The sequence below is a fragment of the Saccopteryx bilineata genome, chromosome 4 (genome assembly GCF_036850765.1).
Source record: "Saccopteryx bilineata isolate mSacBil1 chromosome 4, mSacBil1_pri_phased_curated, whole genome shotgun sequence".
Classification (NCBI taxonomy): Eukaryota; Metazoa; Chordata; class Mammalia; order Chiroptera; family Emballonuridae; genus Saccopteryx; species Saccopteryx bilineata.
This window is the reverse complement of record NC_089493.1, coordinates 83,959,957-83,983,821: the sequence shown is the minus strand read 5'-3', so window position 1 is coordinate 83,983,821 and position 23,865 is coordinate 83,959,957. Positions and strand designations below refer to the sequence as shown.

General features: G+C 39.3%; 1 protein-coding gene and 1 pseudogene across 1 annotated transcript in view; both read left to right on the top strand.

Moving 5' to 3' along the window:
- Nucleotides 1-23,513, top strand: part of TMCO5A (transmembrane and coiled-coil domains 5A) — a 59,501-nt gene extending 35,988 nt beyond the window's left edge. Inside the window, 10 exon segments of the mRNA XM_066277610.1 lie at nt 8,166-8,315; nt 8,718-8,841; nt 9,224-9,274; nt 10,427-10,498; nt 14,346-14,402; nt 14,843-14,902; nt 15,327-15,391; nt 17,230-17,287; nt 19,611-19,651; nt 23,315-23,513. Of these exon segments, the coding sequence (XP_066133707.1) occupies nt 8,166-8,315; nt 8,718-8,841; nt 9,224-9,274; nt 10,427-10,498; nt 14,346-14,402; nt 14,843-14,902; nt 15,327-15,391; nt 17,230-17,287; nt 19,611-19,651; nt 23,315-23,513 (877 nt within the window).
- Nucleotides 20,039-20,130, top strand: LOC136336732 (small nucleolar RNA U13; annotated as a pseudogene).
- Nucleotides 23,514-23,865: the final 352 nt, after the last annotated feature.

Here is a 23,865-nt window from a genome sequence, read left to right as displayed (position 1 = left end):
TGGAAACTTCTTGTAGCTCTGCATAAAGCTGGGTTCAACCACAAGTGATGCTGCCTGGCTAAAAGTATTCAATAAAAGTGTATTGCATGAGAAGACTTTGCACATACATTTGTTTTGAGAAGTCATTCTCTCTTTTTTTATATAAATAAATTCTATTAATGTTAATGGGGTGACATCAATAAATCAGGGTACATATATTCAAAGAAAACATGTCCAGGTTATCTTGTCATTCAATTATATTGCATACCCATCACCTAAAGTCAGATTATCCTCCGTCACCCTCTATCTAGTTTTCTTTGTGCCCCTCCCCCACCCCCTTCCCCTCTCCCTCCTTCCCTCTCACGCCCTCCCTCCTCCCCCCACCCCCGTAACCACCACACTCTTGTCTATATCTTTTAGTCTCGATTTTATGTCCCACCAATGTATGAAATCATGTAGTTTTTGGTTGTTTCTGATTTACTTATTTCACTCCGTATAATGTTATCAAGATCCCACCATTTTGTTGTAAATGATCCGATGTCATCATTTTGTATGGCTGAGTAGTATTCCATAGTGTATATGTGCCACATCTTCTTTATCCAGTCTTCTACTGAAGGGCTTTTTGGTTGTTTCCATGTCTTGGCCACTGTGAACAGTGCTGCAATGAACATGGGGCTGCATGTGTCTTTACGTATCATTGTTTCTGGGTTTTGGGGGTATATACCCAGTAGAGGGATTGCTGGGTCATAAGGTAGTTCTATTTTCAATTTTTTGAGGAACCGCCATACTTTCTTACATAATGGGTGTACTACTTTACAGTCCCACCAACAGTGAATGAGGGTTCCTTTTTCTCCACAGCCTCTCCAGCATTTGCTATTACCTGTCTTGTTGATAATAGCTAATCTAACAAATGGTGCTGGGAAAACTGGAAAGCCTCATGCAAAAGAATGAAACTCGGCTACAGCTTGTCCCCTTGTACTAAAATTAATTCAAAATGGAACAAAGACCTAAATATAATACCTGAAACAATAAAGTACATAGAAAAAGACATAGGTACTAAACTATGTGTGAGGTGGTATCTCATTGTAGTTTTCATTTGCATTTCTCTAATAACTAATGAAGATGAGAATCTTTTCATATATCTGTTGGCCATTTGTATTTCTTCCTGGGAGAAGTGTCTGTTCATGTCCTCTTCCCATTTTTTTATTGGATTGTTTGTTTGTTTGTTGTTGAGTTTTATGAGTTCTTTGTAAATTTTGAATATTAGGCCCTTATCTGAGCTGTTGTTTGAAAATATCATTTCCCATTTAGTTGGCTGCCTGTTTATTCTATTGTCAGTTTCTCTTGCTGAGCAAAAACTTTTTAGTCTGATGCAGTCCCATTCATTTATCTTTGCCTTCACTTCTCTAGCCTTTGGAGTCAAATTCATAAAATGCTCTTTAAAACCCAGGTCCATGAGTTTAGTACCTATGTCTTTTTCTATGTACTTTATTGTTTCAGGTATTATATTTAGGTCTTTGTTCCATTTTGAATTAATTTTAGTACAAGGGGACAAGCTGTAGCCGAGTTTCATTCTTTTGCATGAGGCTTTCCAGTTTTCCCAGCACCATTTGTTGAAGAGGCTTTCTTTTCTCCATTGTGTATTGTTGGTCCCTTTATCAAAAATTATTTGACCATATATATGTGGTTTTATTTCTGGACTTTCTATTCTGTTCCATTGGTCTGAGTGTCTACTTTTCTACCAATACCAGCTGTTTTGATTGTCGTGGCCGTATAATATAGTTTGAAGTTAGGTGTTGTAAGGCCCCCAGTTTCATTCTTTTTTCTTAGGATTGCTTTGGCTATTCGGGGTCTTTTACAGTTCCATATAAATCTGATGATTTTTTGTTCCATTTCTTTAAAAAATCTCATAGGAATTTTGATGGGAATTGCATTAAATTTATAAATGCTTTGGGTAATATGGCCATTTTGATTATATTTATTCTTCCTATCCAAGAACAAGGAATATTTTTCCATCTCATTTTATCTTTTTTGATTTCCCTTAACAATGCTTTGTAGTTTTCATTATATAGGTCCTTTACATTCTTTGTTATGTTTATTCCTAGGTATTTTATTTTTTTTGTTGCAATCGTGAAGGGGATTATTTTTTTTAGTTCGTTTTCTAAAATTTCATTGTTGGCATACAGAAAGGCTATGGACTTTTGTATGTTAATTTTGTATCCTGCGACCTTACTGTATTGGTTTATTGTTTCCAGTAATCTTTTTGTGGAGTCTTTGAGGTTTTCCATGTATAGGATCATATCATCTGCAAAAAGTGATACCTTTACTTCTTCTTTTCTGATATGGATGCCTTTTATTTCTTTCTCTTGTCTAATTGCTCTGGCCAGAACTTCTAGCACCACGTTAAGTAAGAGTGGAGAGAGTGGACAACCCTGTCTTGTTCCTGATTTAAGGTGGAAAGTCCTCAGTTTTATGCCATTTAATATGATGTTGGCTGATGGTTTATCATACACGGCCTTTATCATGTTGAGATATTTTCCTTCTAAACCTATTTTGTTGAGTGTCTTAAACATAAGTTGTGTTGTATTTTATCAAATACCTTTTCTGCATCTATTGATAAGATCATGTGGTTTTTGTTCTTTGTTTTGTTAATATGGTATATTACGTTAACCGTTTTACGTATGTTGAACCATCCTTGAGATTCTGGGATGAATCCCACTTGATCATGATGTATTATTTTTTTAATATGTTGTATTCAATTTGCCAGTATTTTGTTTAGTATTTTAGCATCTGTATTCATTAGAGATATTGGTCTGTAGTTTCTTTTTTTTGTGCCATCCTTGCCAGGTTTTGGTATGAGGGTTATGTTGGCCTCATAAAATGTGTTTGGAAGTATTGCTTCTTCTTCAATTTTTTGGAAGACTTTGAGTAGAATAGGAACCAAGTCTTCTTTGAATGTTTGATAGAATTCACTAGTATAACCACCTGGGCCTGGACTTTTATTTTTGGGGAGGTTTTTAATAGTTTTTTCTATTTCTTCCCTGCTAATTGGTCTGTTTAGGCTTTCTGCTTCTTCTTGACTCAGTCTAGGAAGGTTGTATTGTTCTAGGAATTTATCCATTTCTTCTAGATTGTTGAATTTGGTGGCATATAGTTTTTCATAGTATTCTACAATAATTCTTTGTATATCTATGATGTCTGTGGTGATTTCTCCTCTTTCATTTTGGATTTTGTTTATGAGTCCTTTCTCTTTTTTCCTTGGTGAGTCTTGCCAAGGGTTTGTCAATTTTGTTGATCTTTTCAAAGAACCAGCTCCTTGTTTTATTTTTTTCTATAGTTTTTCTGTTCTCTATTTCATTTATTTCTTCTCTGATTTTTATTATTTCCTTGCTTTGGCTGGTTTTGGGTTGTCTTTGTTCTTTTTCTAGTTCCCTAAGGTGTGAAGTTAAGTGGTTCACTTGGGCTCTCTCTTGTTTGTTCATATATGCCTGAAGTGATATGAACTTTCCTCTTATTACTGCTTTTGCCACATCCCAGAGATTCTGATGTGTCATATTGTCATTTTCATTTGTCTGTATATATCTTTTGATCTCTGCGCTTATTTCTTCTTTGACCTATTCATTTTTTTAAAGTATGTTGTTTAGTTTCCACATTTTTGTGAGTTTTTTCCCTCTTTTTTGCAGTTGAATTCTAGTTTCAAGGCTTTATGATCAGAAAATATGCTTGGTACAATTTCAATTTTTCCAAATTTGCTGATGTTATTTTTGTGGCCCAACATATGGTCAATTCTTGATAATGTTCCATGTACACTAGAGAAAAATGTATACTCTGTCGCTTTGGGATGAAGTGTCCTGAAGATGTCTGTCATATTTAGGTGCTCTAGTGTTTTGTTTAAGGCCAATATATCTTTATTGATTCTTTGTTTGGATGACCAATCTAGAGCCATCAGCAGTGTATTGAGTTCTCCAAGTATGATTGTATTTTTGTCAGTTTTTGTTTTTAGGTCAATAAGTAGCTGTCTTATATATTTTGGTGCTCCTTGGTTTGGTGCATATATATTAAAGATTGTTATGTCTTCTTGATTCAGTGTCCCCTTAATCATTATGAAATGACCATTTTTGTCTCTGAGTACTTTTTCTGTCTTGTAGTCAGCATTATTAGATATGAGTATTGCTACACCTCTTTTTTTTAAATGTTATTTGCTTGGAGTATTGTTTTCGAGCCTTTAACTTTGAACTTATTTTTATCCTTGTTACTTAGATGTGTTTCTTGTAGGCAGCATACAGTTGGATTTTCTTTTTTAATCCATTCTGCTGCTCTGTGTCTTTTTATTGGTGAGTTTAATCCATTTACATTTAGTGTAATTATTGACACTTGTGGGTTCCCTATTGCCGTTTTATAAATTGCTTTCTGTTAGTTTTGTATGTTGTTTGATTCTTCTCTTTTGTTTTTCTGTCATTTGTTTTTGTTTGTTTTTATTCCATACTTCTTTCCTCTGTTGCTACCTTTTTTAAGTCATGTGCTTCTGTGGTGGTTTTTTTAAGTGTGGTTACCATTAAGTAATGAAAAGGGTACCTACCATATTCTTTGTAGTACCCTATCTTATGAGTGTTTCTGCACTTCATCATCCTTTGGTACTTTTAATCTCCATCCTCTCCCCTTTTTTTTGCTTTTGTTGTCACAGTTTAAATTTGGTTTTATTGTGTTCTTGGTGGAGCTTTTATTTGTGGTTTTGTTTTGTTTTGTTTTTTGAATCTGGTTGGAAAACCCCCTTTAGTATTTCCTGGAGTGGGGGTTTTCTGATGATAAATTCCCTCATCTTTTATGTATTTGTGAATGTTTTTATTTCTCTTTTGTACTTGAAGGATAGCTTTGATGGGAATAGTATTCTTGGCTGAAAGTTCCTCTCCTTCAGGGCTTTAGATATTAGGATCCACGCTCTTCAAGCTTGAAGAGTTTCTGCTGAGAAATCTGATAATATTCTAATAGGCCTTCCTTTATATGTTGTATTCTTCTTTTCCCTGGCTGCCTTCAAAATTTTTTCTTTGTCGTTGGTGTGTCTTTTTCATTATGATGTGCCTTGGAGTAGGTTTGTTGTGGTTAAGAAAACTCGGTGTTCTGTTTGCTTCTTGAATTTGAGGCTTTAGTTCTTTCCACAGGCTTGGGCAGTTCTCGTCTATTATTTGTTGGAATACATTCTCCATTCCATTTTCTCTCTCTTCTCCCTCTGATATACCTATTATTCTTATGTTATTCTTTTTGATGGAGTCAGACAATTCCTGTAGGGCTTCCTCATTTTTTTAAATTTTTGAGTCTCTCTCTTCTTCTCTCTGTTGTGCCTCAAGTTGCTTGTCTTCTATGTCACTAATCCTACCTTCTATCTGGCTTGTTCTATTAGCTAAGCTTGTTACCTCATTTTTCAGTTCACGAATTGAGTTTTTCATCTCTGTTTGATTTGTTTTTATAGTTTCAATTTCCTTGGTAATATATTCTTTGTGTTCATTGAGTTGTTTTCTGAGCTCCCTAAATTGCCTTTCTGTGTTTTCTTGTATATCTCTGAGTATTTTTAGGATTTCTATTTGAAATTCTCTGTCATTTAGCTCCAAGGTTTCCAATATATTAAATTTTTTCTCCATAGATTTTTCCACATCTATTGGTGTTACTTCTCTATCTTTTGTATCCATGATATTTAATTTCCTTTTTCTTAATGGCATCTGAGGGTGGTCTTGTTGATAGCACTAATGAGAATTAGTAAAGAATAAAAAGTAAAAAAAGAAGTAAAAAATGGAAAAAAATTTTGGAAAAAAATCAAACACAAAAAATAATAATTTATTATTCCCCCTCCCCTTTTTTTTATTCTCTTCTGCTCCTCTCCCCTCCTCCTTAGGAAAATATTGTGATGAACAGTGAATTATATTATGCTAAATGCAACAAAAACTGCCTATAACAGAGGGCCTGAGTTGGGGGGAAGTGTTCAAGGGGCAAAAAAGGAAGTAGGGACCCACAAAATGCAAAAAAGGAAAAAATTTGGGTCAAGTATAAAATGATTTGTAAGGGATGGTTGACTAAGAGATATAATGAGAAGGATAAGAGGGAAACAGGAAAAAGGAAAAAAATAACTATTATAATAGTGGAGCAAAGACTAAATAGAATGGAGATCTTGGGTTGAGAGGAATGCTAATGAGTTAAAAAGCAAAGTAAAAAGCACCCAACATGCCACAAAAAAAAAAACACTTGAGTCCCAAATTAAATAATTTGTTTGTGAATGAGGATTGAATGAGAGGAAAAGTAAAAGGAGAAAAGAATAAACTAATAGAAAGGGAGAAATAAGAAAAAGGGGAAAAGGAAAGGAAGAAAAAAGAAAAAAAAACAAAGAGAGAGAGAGTTAAGGATTTTGGAGTGTAACCCTCATGGAGAGTAAGGAAGAAGAAAAGAAATAAAATGTAACACTTATGGGTAGTGTAGTTCAAGAAAAGGAAAGAATAAGATGGGCAGAGAATAAAAGGACCAAGGTGGAGGAAATAGAAATAATAATAATAAAGGCAAGAAGATGAAAGAAACAAAAAAATAGTGGAACAAGTTATAAAGTCTGTGGATTTTTCTTGATTTTGAGAGGTTAACTTCTTCATTTTTCTTTCCTCTCCCTCTTCCTGGTCGGTGACTCTGTACCCCAGGCTCTGCCCCTGTGGCATGCTTAGGTAGGGATTTGCAGTTGATGAGACTCTACGGCAATGTCATATATTTGGCTTCAGTCTCGTTGGTAGTCAAGGCTTATTAGCATTTGCAGGCTCCAACAATGAGAGAGTTTGTTTTCCCAGAGCCTCTCTCCTAGTCTCTCCTTCCTGAATTGGCAGCCTGATGATCCAGCTATGAGGCTGCTGCCACCTCTGCCTGGGTAGTAAGAGGCTCAAAGAGCTGGAAAATCCCCACTCTATCCCCACTCAAAGCAGGGCTCTGGGTAAGGCTCTGGCAGTCAGAGCCGCCAGCGTAATCAGGTGGGGCTGGGAGCCAATTGCTCTCAAGGTGACTTTCTATGAGCCTCCAGGCCTGTTCAGCATGCCTAGCACTCTGTGGAGCCACTCTCCCCAGGCTTTCCACACTTTGTAACCTGTTTTGGCTGGGAAGAAGATGCCCCAGTCGCTGCCTGCAGTACAGGAGGTCTTAACATCTGCCAAGTTCTTCTTTTTAGCGTATATCCCTGAGTATGAAAGCTCTGCCAATCAGAAGTTGCCCACCCCTTTATCAAGAGGCACTAAAAAATATCACACCTCTTGTCTTGGATCACTGAACTGAGAGAGATCTTGTCATTCAGAGTTGGGAGGTGAGCAGACTGTGGGTTAAGCTAATTTCAGCGATTGGATCCACTGATCTGCTCCAGAAAGGACTGCAAGCTGCCCACACGCCCCTCCACCCAATGCTTGATTGTTAGCTTGAATAGCTGGGTGAGGCGCCCTGCCCGCCTAGAGAAGCTCGGGCTTAGGGAAGTTCGCTTTGGCGCACTCCCTGTGTGCTGCCAGCAGCTGCTGCTCATGGCACAGGCTGCTGCTCGTGTGGGCTGACCCACCACAGGCACACTCTTTCCTTGGCTTAAACGAACATCCATGCCACAGCCTAGCTTCCTCCACACCCTTAGCTCCCCCTGACTCTCAGTTCCAAGTGAAAGCAGCCTTTGCTCAGGTTAGTGAGGAAGGCAGAGTGTTTCTTTGTCCGATTTATTTCCTTCAGGGTAGATTATATATTTAGTCAATTTTTCGCTCGCTCCTACCTTCGTCCTTCAGTGTGTGGAACTTCCATACACTCCAAGGATAGATTTTTCGGTCTCTGGTTGATGAACTTGTTGAAATTTTGGGAAGATTTGTCGGTCACACTCCTCACGACGCCATTTCTCTAACGTCACTCTGAGAAGTCATTCTCTTAAATTCAGGAGGCTATTTACAGAAGTGAAGCTTCTTTTGGAATCAGAGTAGAGCACTTTGGGTGAAAAAAGCCTGGGAAGACCTCTCTTGCTGACTGAGTTTAGAATTATGGAAACAAATTGTATAACATGATTAAGAAATATAGTTTTCTGGGTGTGCTCTCAAAACCATCATCTTAATGAATTACAGGCCTTCTATATGTCCCTTTGACTTAAAGTTTATTGATCTTATGATAACTGGCACCTGTTTATTTGGGGGCTGGACTTATAGGTCAGAGAAAGTGGAAATCTTAAGACTGTCCCAGTCAAAGAAGAACATTAACAGTTTGAACGTGGACCTTGAAAAGGATATGCAGAGAATAGATGAAGCAAATCAGGAACTTCTTCTCAAAATCCATGAGAAAGAAGATGAGATTCAGAGGTGAGTGCTGGGGTTTCATAAGGGAAGCTCCCAATTCAAAAAAGAGAGTAAAGAAGAGACAAACCTGAATTTTCCAGCTCACTCTATGGATCTATATCTTGTATAGCTAAAACTCTTCTTCATTTTTGGCTTTAACCCCGAAAATTAGCAAGCTTAAAACTGATTTCTAAAAGATTAGATGACGTTTACCTGAGTGGAAAGAGCATTGAGTATTTGACTCGGGAAGCAGGGGAATCTTACCTTTCCTGCCTTTAAAGTGAATCTGATTCTAAGGATCCAAGAAAGAAACATTTCAAACTTGAAATGTGTGCCTGTTGTCATTCAAGTACTCTTAGAACTGATGTGTGTGTTTTATCAGTTCTGAAACTACCAGTTTCTGACAGTGTATACTGTGTCCTCCAGGCTGGAAAGTGAAGTCATTCATACCAGAGACTCAGCAGAAGATGAGGAGTTGGAGAAGGAAAACTGCACCACACTGCAAAAAGAAAGAGCTTTGCAGGAGCTGGAAGAAGAAACAGACAAACTTGTAAGCAAGAAGCTGGGAAGAGCCATTTGATAAGCTCTATTCCTCATCCTGTCCTTCATCAATTGTCAGACAAATTAGTCAGCCTTGTTACATTCAAAGAAGAGTCCATGGCGGAATGGGTCCGTGCATGGAAAGGGATGTGTGGAGGGCAGGGTTTCTTTGGAAACATTTAACATTGGTAAGCCCTACATGTGGGCATCTTTACCCCTGAAAAGTTAGTGTATATATATATTGAGATCAAACCACAGGTCCTTTGTCTGACATGATGAAGTAAGATAGAGTTACTACAGGAAAATGTCACTGGAGTGAAACAGAAAAAATCAACTAAAAAAGATGTGTAGTGGTATGCCAATGCACACTTACACTCTGCTTCTTTCAACAGGAAAGAAAGAATGAGACTCTGGTCCACAGTATAGAAGAACTTCAAAGAAAGGTGGGAGCTATGTTCCCGGTGTCCCCACAGCACTCCCAGTCCTCAAAGAGGAAAGGGAAGGAAAATAATTATAGAGAAACCCAAAAGTCAGAGAGGCCTGTGCTGGGAGGGGGGTGGGCTCTGCTCTTGCTCCAGTCTCCTGAGGCTGAACTCCATGACCTAAACTCCATGGACTCTCTCTGGAAGCATCAGGTAAAAGCAGTGGGTGGGGTTTCCTGGTTATTCAGTGATTCCCATGGGTTCTCCATTCTACCACAAGAAAATATTATAGATTTCAAGAGACACTCTGTTGAAGTAATTGACGGGAACACATTTGGGGAGAGATTAATTTTACTTTCAACAGAGACTTTTGTTTTTGTATTTTTCTGAAGCTGGAAATGGGGAGAGACAGTCAGACAGACTCCCGCATGCGCCCGACCGGGATCCAGCCGACACGCCCACCAGGGGCGATGCTCTGCCCACCAGGGGGCGATGCTCTGCCCGTCGCTCTGCCGCGACCAGAGCCACTCTAGCACCTGGGGCAGAGGCCAAGGAGCCATCCCCAGCGCCCGGGCCATCTTTGCTCCAATGGAGCCTTGGCTGCAGGAGGGGAAGAGAGAGACAGAGAGGAGGGGGGGGTGGAGAAGCAAATGGGCGCTTCTTCTATGTGCCCTGGCCGGGAATCGAACCCGGGCCCCCCCGCACGCCAGGCCGATGCTCTACCGCTGAGCCAACCGGCCAGGGCCTCAACAGAGACTTTTAAAAAATATTAATAATTCCCAAGAATTCTCTTTTCTTTATCAGGCATTCCCTCTACCTCAACTCTTACTTAAAATACAGTGAGTTTCCAAAAAAAAAAAAAATACAGTGGGTTTCCTATGATCACCCTACTTTCTGACCCATGCCTACAACCCTGAGTGACCCAGCATGAATTAGGGGTTCAGGAAACAACTCCTGTCTTGAGTGGATGCTAGTGTTGGTGGCTAAGACTTGTGAGAAGATGGAGGTAGACTAAAGATGTTCCCAAGTGTCCACCAAGCAACCAACTCCTGGAAGTTTTTATCAAGGCCAAGCTACTGGACCCACACATCAAAATGCCATTGTCTTTTATATCTTTTAATTAGGTGTTCTTTTTTTTTTTGAAATTTTTATTATTATTATTTGAAATCATAGCTTACAAGAAAATCTCCTAAGGCGACCAAGTGTGAAAAAGGCAATTCACAGGGAACCCCAGAAGAGTCAAAGGTAAAGAAAATAACAATTTTAAATGGGTTTGGGGTATGACCAGGAAACAGGTCTTCAAGTGGAAACAATTGTCAAAGTTGGGATAAATTCTTTGTAGTTTTAGTCTATGTCAGTGTTAAGCCTGAGCCACTGTATGCTGAATACTCTGCCCTTAGGAAGAAATTTTACTCTGAACCCATATGTTTTCAGGAAAAACAGAACACAAATGCATAAGTACATATATAAGATTGGAGGTAGTTGAAACCCCTAGTTTAAATCCAGGACCCAGGATTTAATGTGGTTGGTGTATGAAGTTGGGCAATTTAATCAGTTTCTGGCAGCCTCACTTTGAAAGTTGATTGAAGTTGTGTTTATAAAATACTATTTTCCTTTTTCTGAAGGCCTAAAACCTTGAAAAGTCACACAATTTAAAGTAATTCTTTAAAAATTGACTGAAGTATATGTGTGAATTCATAGAGGCAGAGCTAGGATTTGTAAATCTACTCTGTGTTAGACAGTTTACACACCTTGTCATCGATTCTAATCCGAAAAGGATTTATTCAGTTGTTCACTCAAATATTTAAAGCTTAGCGTTTCTCTGATTGCAATCTACAGCTAAGACCTGGGCACAACCACAACCCACCCAATCACAAATATAAAAATGATTCAAGACTTATTTTATTCAGAGAGCAATAAAACTCTTAATACTTTGTCCTTGTCTTATCTAACTTCTCTTTAGCTTTTTAAACCGACACTTAGCCCATACTGTATGTACAGAGCCTCTAAAGATATAGCCACATTAAAAGTAGAGATAGAAAATGAAAGAACGGGAATTTACTCCCTTATCTTCTGTTGGTCAAATTAGCGTTGATGGTTAAAACAAACAAACACCTGGCCTGTGGTGGAGCAGTGAAAACACTGACCTGGAATGCTGAGGTCACCGTTTCGAATCTCTGGGCTTGCCCAGTCAAAGCACATATAGCAAGCAACTACTACAAGTTGATGCTTCCTAATTCTTTCCTATCTTTCTCTCTCTCCCTCCTACTCTCTCTCTCTCTCTCTCTCTCTCTCTCTCTTTCTCACTCTCTCTCTCTCTTTCTCTCTCTCCCTTCTCTCTAAAAATCAATTTAAAAAAAAATCCAGGAAGTCTAAATCTACCAAGTACACTTGCTTGGCTATGTTTACCCAGGAAAGTTATCTGGAAAGAAATCGGGAGCCTGCATGTGTATCAGGAAGAAATTAGAGATAAGACTAGAGAGGATTATGAAGCCCCTTGACTATCTTTGCCATATAACTACAGCAGTCAGGAATTTGATTGTCTTCCTTCTCCCCAGAACAACTTTTTCTGACAGTAACCCGGCCAGAATCTAATGGTGACACCTTAAATCTGGCTATGCTGGCTCTGTCAGGCGAGCCGAGCTGATTGATAGACCATAGACAGAAAGTTCCAGATATTGTCAGAACAATGGCCATTATTTTCTTGGAAGGGATCAGCCCAGCCCTTAAGAGTTCTAGAGTATTGTTAACTATTTGAATCATTCCCTTTTGCCCATCTGTGCTTCAGAATTATCAGGTGATATCTCTAATACTATGAAACATACAGCATGTCTTTTCCTTCTGTTTCTCTTGTATGAGAGTGATCAGTGCAGCAGTTTAATAGTATGCTTGCTTCAACTCCTTGTGATTCAGACCATTGTCTTGAAACTATAGCCCTTCACACATTTGATTGTCTGGCCCTAAATGTAATTGACTGGAGGGGAAAAGAACTGTTGAAAGAGTCCAGATGTGAAATAATGGTACTTACATCAAAGTGGAAACAAAAAGAATTGAAAATGGAAAAAGTAATAGATGCAGTCATGTCTACTTTATTTTCAGAATATATCCCAAATGCACCAATTTCTGTCTACTACTATTATTAGGACTACCCTTTGGCAAGGTACCATAACCTCGCACCTGGACACTGAAGTAGCCTCCTAACTAGTCTTTCAGCTTCTATTCTTACTCCGAAACAATCAACTTTCCACACATAGAAAAGTCCTCTTTATGGCCTGGCCTGTGGTGGCGCAGTGGATAAAGCATTGAATCAGCATGCTGAGGTCAATGGTTCGAAACCCTGGGCTTGTCTGGTCAAAGAACACATGGGAATTGATGTTTTCTGCTCCTTCCCCCTTCCCTCACTCTCTTCTCTCTAAAATGAATAAATAAAGTCTATTTTAAAAAGTGCTCTTTAAAAACACAAATCAGATTATCTTTACTTCTTTAAGCTCTTTCCTGCCTTCTCACTACAATTAGAGTAAAGAACCAAAGTCTTTCTAGAACCTAGAAAGCCCCAAATAATTTCATCCATGTCTAACATTCCTTACTTAATTTTCTCCTTACCAGACTCCCCTATGTTTCAGCCATATAACTTCTCCATGCATTCAAAGTGTGCAACTTCACAGTCTTGGCTCCTGCTTTAATTTCTGCATGGGATATATTTCTTCCACATAACCACTTTTCTAATATTTATCACTTATACATCAGATCAACTATCATTTCACCAGAAAGGTCTTAGCCAACCACCTATAATAGTTCTTACACCATCACTCCCTCTCATCACATTACTCTGTTTTTGTTTCTTTCATAGCACTTATCATTATCATGTTGTATCATGTTGACTTATTTGTTATGTCCCTCAATTAGAATGTCAGCCCTATGAGGTGCAGAGCCTATCAATTCCATCACCACTCTATCCTCAGTAATCTCCCTGCCCCCTCCCTGTCACTCCAGTATAGTGGTCAATATAGAATTGGCTTTCAGCCTGACCAGACGATGACACAGTGGATAGAGTGTTGGACTGGGATGCGGAGGACCCAGGTTCGAGACCCCGAGGTCACCAGCTTGAGCTGTCACTCCAGTATAGTGGTCAATATAGAATTGGCTTTCAGCCTGACCAGACGATGACACAGTGGATAGAGCGTTGGACTGGGATGTGGAGGACCCAGGTTCGAGACCCCGAGGTCACCAGCTTGAGTGTGGGCTTATCTGGTTTGAACAAAGCTCACCAGCTTAAACTCAAGGTCGCTGGCTCGAGCAAGGGGTTACTTGGTCTGCTGAAGGCCCACTGTCAAGGCACGTATGAGAAAGCAATCAATGAACAACTAAGGTGTTGCAATGAAAAACTAATGATTGATGCTTCTCATCTCTCTTCGTTCTTGTCTATCTGTCTCTGTCTGTCCCTCTCTCTGACTCTTTCTCTCTGTCTCTGTAAAATTAAAAAATAAAAAGAATTGGCTTTCATCAAATATTTAAGGAAGGAAAGAAGAAGGAATAGGGGGAGGGAAAAGAGAGTGAGCATGAATATATAAAAAAGGAAGAGCCTGACCTGTGGTGGTGCAGTGAAGGAAGCATAGATCTGGAATGCTGAGGTCGCCAGTTCAAAACCCTGGGCCTGCCTGGTCAAGGCACATACAAGAAACAATCAATGCAATGAGCAACTAAAGTGAAGCAACTATGAGTTGACACTTCTCCTTTCCCTCCTCCTCTTTCTATAAAATCAATAAATAAAATCTAAAAAAATAAAAAAGGAAGAGTGAAGTTTTTCAAGATTGATGTTTTCCTAAGAGACAAAGTTAAGAAGGAAGCTATGAATTGAAGTAGAAGGGTAAAGAGAGTACCGGTGTATGTGAAGAGATCAAAAGTAGAGAAAAGCAGGTTCACCAGGCAGCAGCAAAGGATGCTGGATGATTTGGCTCCCCCATCAAATCATCTGAAATCATGCCTGATGCACCCCAGCCACCTGTGGAATAACCTTCGAGAGAGCATTTCAGAATGGAATCCTGTATGGTTTTCACTTTGCTGAGTAACTGACTTTCGTTTCTTTCTATAGGTTAAGGTACAGCAGCTGGAAGCTTCCTGTGCTGACCAAGAAAAGGAGCTGACCAAGGTAATGACAGTAACTTCAATGTTACTTCTCCCAAAGGAAGTGAGACCTTCATCAGACCATCAAATACAGTCCTCAAAGGACTAAGTTGTGATTAGTTTTCAGATCCAGACCACTTTGGAGCCAAGGAGATGAAGAAAAGATGAATACAATCTCCCTACATTTACTTCTTTTTAACATGTTTACAGGGTACATTCTATAATCTATAAATTCAACAAGTTAGTATCTATTCTTCTACCAACTGTTTCCAAATATTTTGTTAGGATTGCAAAACACTGCTTGTTTGTCCTCAAAAAAGGAAATAAGTTCATAGGTTCAGTAAAAACACATTTAGAAAAATTAGAAAACCACAATTAGGGTCTTGGAGGTAGAAAAAATAAGCATACTCTTGTTTTCATAGCAATTTACTGAGAGAAATTTCAGACCAAATTTTGGCTTCTCAGGTCATGGAAGACTTAGCATTACTGGGACAACTCTGTGAAGATCAAGCCTTCTGCATCAAGGTACAGCTTCTCAGTGAAGGGATGGCAACAGGGTTGCTAAGGAACAGGATGAAGTGTGGCCAGGCTTTTCAGAGAACACTGTCTGGAACAATTGTAAGCCTTCAAGGTGGAACTACAAAAGACCTTTAGTGTCCTTGAAAGTCTATTACCAATATCATTCTATTACCGCCCTGGCTTTTCAACCTCTGTGCTCTTAGATTAATAATGAGTATTTTTCCTATTTATCATCCCTAGTACCCCAGGGACTGGCCCAGTGACGGAGTACAGTGGGAGATCAGGAGTGGGTGGGGGTAGGAAAGGAGACAGAGTGGCAGTGAGAACACCAAACATTCAGGTTACAGTGCAATAATATATGTTTATTGTGATTAGAAAATGTATAAAGCTTCTAACTAGTAACTGTGGTTTCTTTTCTTTTTCTTCAAAGAAGTACCAGGAAACTTTGAGGAAAATAGAAGAAGAATTAGAGATTCGGTTCCTTGAGAGAGAAGTGTGAGCTTTGGCAAACCAAGGAACATCCTGGTTTTAGTGGTAACTCCATCTCAGCCTGGGTCAGAGCAAACGTTTCTCTGACCAGCTCCTAGCTGGAACTGAGCGAGGCCCAGCACCGCACAGCTTTCTCTGCCAGTGACCTGGCTGACCCCCAGAGACCACACTAGCTTTTTTTTTTTTTTGTATTTTTCTGAAGCTGGAAACGGGGAGAGACAGTCAGACAGACTCCCGCATGCGCCCGACCGGGATCCACCCGGCACGCCCACCAGGGGGCGACGCTCTGCCCACCAGGGGGTGATGCTCTGCCCCTCCGGGGGGTCGCTCTTCCGCGACCAGAGCCACTCTAGCGCCTGGGGCAGAGGCCAAGGAGCCATCCCCAGCGCCCAGGCCATCTTTGCTCCAATGGAGCCTTGGCTGCGGGAGGGGAAGAGAGAGACAGAGAGGAAGGAGGGGGGTGGAGAAGCAAATGGGCGCTTCTCCTGTGTGCCCTGGCCGGGAATCGAACCCGGGTCCCCCGCACGCCAGGCCGACGCTCTACCGCTGAGCCAACCGGCCAGGGCCAGAGACCACACTAGCTTTAATGTTCAGCTCCTCCTCCCATTGTTCTTAAGAGACTTGAGAAACACATCTCTCTTTAGAATTGTATAAAATTATCAATTATTTAAGTTTATATTAAGGTCAAGAACATATACTTTAAAAAGGGTTATTGGTCAGTCACCTTAATAAGTAGGACATTCCTTATATGTCACAGAAAATGCCTTAAAACCTAATACCATCCTTACTTCCCCCAAATATATGAGAACTAGGTGGTGGCTCAGTGGATAGAACGTCAGACTGGGATGCAGAGGGCCCAGGTTCAAAACCCCAAGGTCACTAGCTTCAGCGCTGACTCACAGGCTTGAGCAAAAGCTCACCAGCTTGAGCATGGGGTCGCTGGCTTGAGCGTAGGATCATAAACATGACCCCATTGTTGCTGACTTGAGCCCAAGGTCTCTGACTTTAGCCCAAGGTCACTGACTTGAGCAAGGGGGTCACTCGCTCTGCTGTAGGCCCACAGTCAAGGCACATATGAGAAAGCAATCAATGAACAACTAAGGAACTGCAACAAAGAACTGATGTTTCTCATCTCTCTCCCTTATGCCTTTCTGTCCCTATCTGTCCCTCTCTCTGTCTCTCTCTGCCTCTATCACACAAAAAAATGAAACTAATCTCTACACACAAATTAAAGCTATCATAATATGAAACTCAAACTGTATTAAACTATAAATGTTAGAAATTAGAAGTGATAAATAAGAATCTAATGGTGAAAAACCCAAACCAAACACCTCATTTCTATTTCTTGAGCCACTTTAGAAATCAAATCTAAATTCAGTCAAGAAGTATTTCTGTTTACGAAATATTTGGGAATCTTGGGAATCAAGAGAAAGAGACCCAAACTGCCCACAGTCTCTAAGTAGGCCAAGTATACACATTGGCCTGGGGGTGAGGGCACCAGGACTTGGAGATCTGCACCCCTAAAGGACACCTTCAAGTCTCCCCCAATTCTTCCGGAGCATTAGGTATGGCTTGACTGCAAAGCTAAGATCCTAGAACATGGCTGCCTGATAGAACATTCTGTGTTATCTAATAGGTAGCAACTATCTACCTACTGAGTTTTCACTAAAGAATTGGTTTTTTATTTTAATTCATTTAAAAGTAAATATCTACATGTACTCACTAGCTACAATAGTGGACAACATAGCTTTAGAATCTAAACCTATTTTTAAGTAACCATCACATACATAATATGAATATTTGAGTGTACTTTATTCAATCCTAGTTTGTTTTTTTTCTCCCAGATCAAAAGTCCTAAGCATGAACTCTGCAGGAAAAGAGTGTTACGGCCAGAATAATAAGGTAGGCGCTTCACTCTACCTTCAGCTTCTCTCCGTGTTGTTGCCTTTCAAAGGAGTTTCCTAACCATTACCAGCCATTGAACACATACTGATCTTCCCGGGTACATTTTCCAAGAACAGGACCAGACATAATCCCAAGACACTCCAAACCTAAACAAGCAAAGAGGATGCTGAGGAACAACTGTCTTCACTCTTTTTATAGGGACACAAAAGACATGTTCTCAAAGAAACTAGCCTAAGGCCTAAGATGATTCAGAATGGAAGTAAAAAGGAATAATGAACTGAGAGTACACTCTATGGAGAGGAGGCCAGTACATGACACTGACACCATTCACTCATTCCATCTCCCACAATCACAGTCCTCTTTCCTGATGATACCAACACGGTCCTGAATCTTTCACAGCACAGAACACCAGGCAGCTCTCATCATCCAATTAGAGGTGGGCTATGAATTAAAACATAGAAGTTGCTTCTCTATGATACAACCTCAGCGTCTAATCATATTTCACATCACTATGTCACCAGGATATATGCAGAAATCTGAAGGAAATAGAATTGGATCTAAAATACCAGGTCACTTGGCCCGTGTAGCATCTGATAGCAGCAAGTCCATAGGCTAAAAGATAACTTTTTATTGGATTTTGTTTTCATAATTTATATTGGATTTAGCGCTCAGGGTAGCACTCACCAGAAATTTTATGTTGTTGAGATATGTAGTCTTTATAATTTAGAACAGAGAAGTTATATGTTCCTTAAAAGCAAGAGTCAATAATTAATCATTGAGCCCTGGCCAGATGTCAGTTGGTAAGAGCATTGTCCCCATACGCAGGTTCTGTCCCCAGTCAGGAACCAGTCAATGTTTCTATCTCTCTCTTTCCCTTCCTTTCTATCTAAAAAAATCAATGAATGAATTTTTAAATTTTTTAAATAATTAACCATTGATTGTCCTTGGAGTCATCCAGACATTTGGATAAATGTTAGGCAATGTTCCCAGTGGCCATACTTCCCACTGTCCTGAACAAGTTACTCTGGCTCCAAGCTTGCATATATAATCAGTAAACAAAACCCCTGAAATTAACCTCTCTAGAACCAAGCTGGACATGCTCCTTGATGTGTTCTGCCATCTACCCCCAGTGGTTCATCAAAGTATTCCCTCTGACCACCTAGCAGAGGGGAAACAGAGCTGTCTTTATCAAGGTGATCAGTCCCATGATGGTTCGATGGCTTATGGTGTTTGAGCGATCTTTACCGGGAGGCTGCCTGAGCAACCGATCAGCTGGTATACCATTTCATCTAACTCAAGCCATAGACAAGGTTGTAACCCAGGAGTTCCTAATTCTAATTCTTTGAGCCTCATGCCCACAATTTTAAATGACTATAATCCCTCTTCTTTTTTTAATATCACAAGGAAGCTGAGAGAAAATGAAATAACTAAAAAATAATTTAGAAGAGATGCCACAAAAATTCAGTATATATCCTCACCTTTACATTTTTATAACTTTTAAAGCTTACCCCTTTGAATGAGTTTTTGTGATTTACATAGCCTGTAAACTTCTTTAAGGATTACTGGCTAAGGTAAGGGTATACTTGACAGAGCCCAGAATCAGAATACCTGGTCTCCAGGCACACTGACATTGGGTGACATATTTTACCTTTTTATGCTTTCATTTATTCCTCAGTATATAAAAAAGGTAATGTAAAATTTTATACATATATAGTAACTTTGAAAATTTCATATGTTTATGCATATGAAAAAATATATAAGATATTATCTAAATATAACATTTAGGCCCTGGCCAGTTGGCTCAGTGGTAGAACGTCAACCCAGCGTGTGGAAGTCCTGAGTTTGATTCCCTGTCAGGGCACACAGGAGAAGCGCCCATCTGCTTCTCCACCCTTCGCCCTCTCCTTTCTCTCTATCTCTCTCTTCCCCTCCTGCAGCCAAGGCTCCATTGGAGCAGGGTTGGCCCAGCGCTGAGGATGGCTCCATGACCTCCACCTCAGGGGCTAGAATGGCTCCAATTGATGTGGAGAACCGTCCCAGAGGGGCCAAGCATCGCCCCCTGGTGGGCATGCCCGGTGTATCCTAGTCAGGCGCATGTGGGAGTCTGTCTGCCTGCCTCCCCACTTCTAACTTCAGAAAAATACAAATAATAATAAAATAAAAAATTCATATGCTTATGCATGTGAAAAAATATATATAAGGTATTATCTAAATATATATAACATTTAACTAATGGTTCACTTAATATTATTTGACAGTGATGATAGCTTCTTCCAGAAATTGCTTATTTATCAATCAGTGTTCCTTCTTCTTCTCCCAGGTTAATTCTCTCCAAAAGAAGGGAATATGGTTCTGTAAATGGTAAGTAAATATTTTTGAGTATACTTTCTAAAAAACTGGGAGTTATGCTTAGTTATCTTGGCAGAAAGCAAAGTCTAGACAAGGAGAACCTTGTATACACACACACACACACACACACACACATACACATACAGAGTCAAATCAACAAACTAGTGTCATCAACGACTCTTTCCCTGTTCTAATGCTATGACTTCTTTGTTCAAAGGCAATTACTAATACCAATTTTCCAGTATTAGAAACCAATGGCCTATAGCAATCAAAAACAAAAATTGTATCACCTAAAACAAATGTGGTAAATCTTATACTTACTCCCTTTTCCCTTTAACAATTTGAATTGGCCTGATGTGTCTGTTTCCCCAGTAGCATCTGTAGATTAGAAATGGAGAGATCTTCTTGTGGTTCATAAGCATGACAATTAAGTTTGCACGCTATTGCTTCCTCGAACCTTGTTACAATGTCCGTACATTACCCTTCTGACATGAAAAATATATATAGAGAGAACTACTTAACACTATCCGGAACATGATAATTGCTCCAAAATACTTATTAAACCAAATAAGAACTCAATGTTCAAATAACTGAGGGGATATTAGTCCTGAAGGACTCACTGTGGTAGCCAAGTAAAATTGGTATTCATAAAGCCTCTGACTTTTCAAGAAAAGGTCAAATTTTGTTCGATATAATTCATTTAAGAAAGCATGGTGAAACATATTCAAAGTGGTATGAAATAAGATTTAGAAAGAGTTCCATCAAAATGGTTAACATAAAATTATTGCTGGTTAAAGGGCAACTCCAATGTCTGGAAATTTTGTTAAAGGAGAATACCCTTTCATACTAGATTGGTCAAGTATTGCGTATTTCAATATCTCTAAATACAAAGTTCCCAGAACAACTAGCAGAATTTCCTCTAAAACTGCTAAACTGTCTTCACCTGTACTTTAATACCAGTGCCCAGCATGAAAGTGCCCATATGGCCTCCCAGAATAAGAACTGGCTGCCTTACAGAGAGTTGGTATCCTGAAGAGAACTGCATGACATCCCGCAAGTCTAGCTTATCACATCAAACTACAGATCTTTCCTCATGTCCTGCTCTGACATCCAGTGGGCCACTTGGCAGTACTGTGCTCTGAGTCAAGAGATAAGAAAGTGAGATATTCCCAGGATTTTCCCTGGATATGTCATCCCAGAGATATCATCTCAAAATCTTTAATGACTATTATATCCAGCTCCAGGGAGAGTAGTGGGAAGAGATTTATAGAGGGCTTCTGATTCTAATTCTGACCAAGATGCTGTACTAGATGAATCTTGGCTCTTGTTGCCAAGATTAAGTCTGCAGGAAAACTTTAAAAACTGGTGGGGAAGGGGCTGTTTTTGACTGTTACGAAAAAGTGGGTAGTGAATTTATCCTGGGGCAACAGGCAGCCCCAGCACAGCTGAATAAGGGTACTGCTTATTCAGAAAAAAAAAAAATGGAGGTTTCTTCCTGAAGATCATATTAAAACTATAAAAGCAAAATAATATATCAGTGAAAGAAGAAATCAGACTACTACAGGGAAATTTGTAAAAAATTATTAGGAAATATTAAAGGTAAATGAATGAAAGAAGAGAAATACCATAGCCATGGATAGGAAGCCTTCATATCATAAATATATCAATTGTCTCCAAATTAATTGTGGCAATTCAATTCCAAAACCCCCAAAAGATTTTTCATGTAACTGAATAAAATAATTGTAAATACACTGTATATGGAAGAATAAAGGATTAAAAATAACCTGGGCAATTTTAAAGAAGAGCAAGGCATGGGAAACATGCCCTTCCAGATATCAGGACATGCTATGAAGCTACAGTAATTATGATAGTGTGGTATTGTCATAGGAATTAGAAAATTGACCAATGAAATAGAACAAAAAGTTCAGGAACAATGCACACACAGAACTTTGATATTTGACAGCAATTGTATGTCAGAGGGGAAAGAAAAAATTTATTGAGGAGAAAATGGTCATTCAGATTTTTTTAAAGTACAGTATATACAAAAAGCAAGCCCAGATGTGTTGAGGACTTAAATGTAAAAAAAAACCCTGGGAATTGGTTATCTACTGCCACATAAAAAATGACTCCAAAAGTTAGTGGCTTCAAACAACAAACATTTCTTATTTTACAGTTTTTATGTGCCAGGAATTTGGGAATCTCTCAGCCGAGTGGTTATAGTTGAGGGTCTCTTAAGAGGTTGTGGTTAAGATAACGGCCCAAGTCACAATCATTAGAAAGTTGGCATAGAGGATCTATTTTTAAGGTAGTTCATACATACATCTGGCAATTTGTGTTGGTTATCGCCAAGAGGTCTTAGTTACTCACTACATGGACCTCCCCACGGGACTGATTGTGTATCTTCTCAACACGCCACCTGGCTCCCTCCTGAGGGTAAGAGGAAGCTGTGAAGTCCTTAGTGTGTGGACTAGGAAGTCATACATGGCCACTTCCACAATATTCTATTTTTTTAAAGCAAGTCATTAAGTCCAGTTCACACTCCAATGGAAGAGAATCTCTTGAAGGAAGAGGTGTCAAATAATTTGTGGACATATTTTTAAACTCACATAAACTCTTAATAGGAAACAGTATCCTTTAGGCCTTTGGGTAAAGAATAATTTATTTTTCTTTTTGAGAGGAGAGAAGATAGAAAGACACACTACCATATGCACCCTGACCAGGATCCACCCAGCAACACCCATCTGGGGCCGATGCTCAAATCAACTGAGCTATCTTCAGTGCCCAGGGCTGATGCTCAAACCATTTGAGCCACAGGTTGCAGGAGGGGGAGAGGGAGAGAACTGGGAGAGGGAGGGAGAGAGAAGCATGTGGTTATCTCTCCTGTGTGCCCTGGGGATTGAACCTGGGTCACTGCTCTACCCACTGATCCAAACAGCCAGGGCCGAGAATGATTTTTTTAAAACAACATACACATAAAAGCTTCATTCTAATTAAAGAAATGGCTGACTAACTAGACTTTTTTTAAATTAATAAATTTTGTTTTTTCATACTTTGAGCAAGTGAAAGTTGCTCTACACAAGTGAAAGTTTCTCACAATGGAAAGGATTGATGTCACATATAAGGAACTCATACAATTAATGAGAAAGCCCACACAACCTAGTAGATAAATGGGCAAAAGGAAACACAACCAATAAATCTATAATCAGATGTTCAGCATCACTGTTCATTAGGATAATGAAAATCAAGACCATAACGCAACATTACATCCATTTGATTAGCTAAATTTTTAAAATTTGATTATATCAAATGTTAGAGAGGATGTAGATTCACAGAAACATATACCCTGCTGATGGGATATAACTTGGTAGAACTACTGTGTAAGACAATTTTCATAAATAAAAATATAAAGGAACAAGATCATTTCAGTGATAAATGCTAGAAGAAAATAAAACACACCAATAGGAGAGAGAGCAGCTAGCTGGAAGGCCAGCACATAGGAAGGGGCTGCCTTTATAAGGGGTTGTTGGGAATAGAGGCAACAATGAGTAGGAAACATCTGAATACCAAGGAGTCAGACATACATTTACATATGACATTTATTTTTTATTTTTTATTTTTTTGTTCCAGGCTTTCTAACCCTCGGATAACAACAGTTTCTTGGCTTTCTCTTTTCAGGATTTTTCAATATTTCTTTTTCACCATCTTGTTTTTCATCAGACTTCTGGGCTACTTGTTTTTCCATATAAGTTTTATAAATCCAGATGTCCTTATCAACATACTGCCCAAGATACTGAGCAGGGGCATATTGTGGAAGATAAGATGCTTCCTGTCTCCATCACTCACACTTGAGACAGAAGATATGTTACCCCACTGATCCTCAAGAAAACTCCTAGAGCAAAAGAAGCAAGTGATGTCAGTCTAGGAGACAGCAGAGCTTGTGGAAGGAAAAGGTTTTCCTAATTTTTCTCCTTGAAGTTCACCTACTTGATTACCTTTTCTCCTCATGCTGTCTTTCTAAGATTAACTTACCCAGTAAAGAGCTCTGTCAATAAATTTCTGTGGTTATTTGGATAAGTAAAACCAGGGCTTTTCAAACCTTTTTACACTTGGGGACCAGTGAAAATAAGAGAATTATTTCAGGGACTACGAAGGCAGAAATTACCCTGAGCATAAGCAAATTTGACTAAAGTCATTGGATCTATAATCTTCATACCAGATGAGGGTTA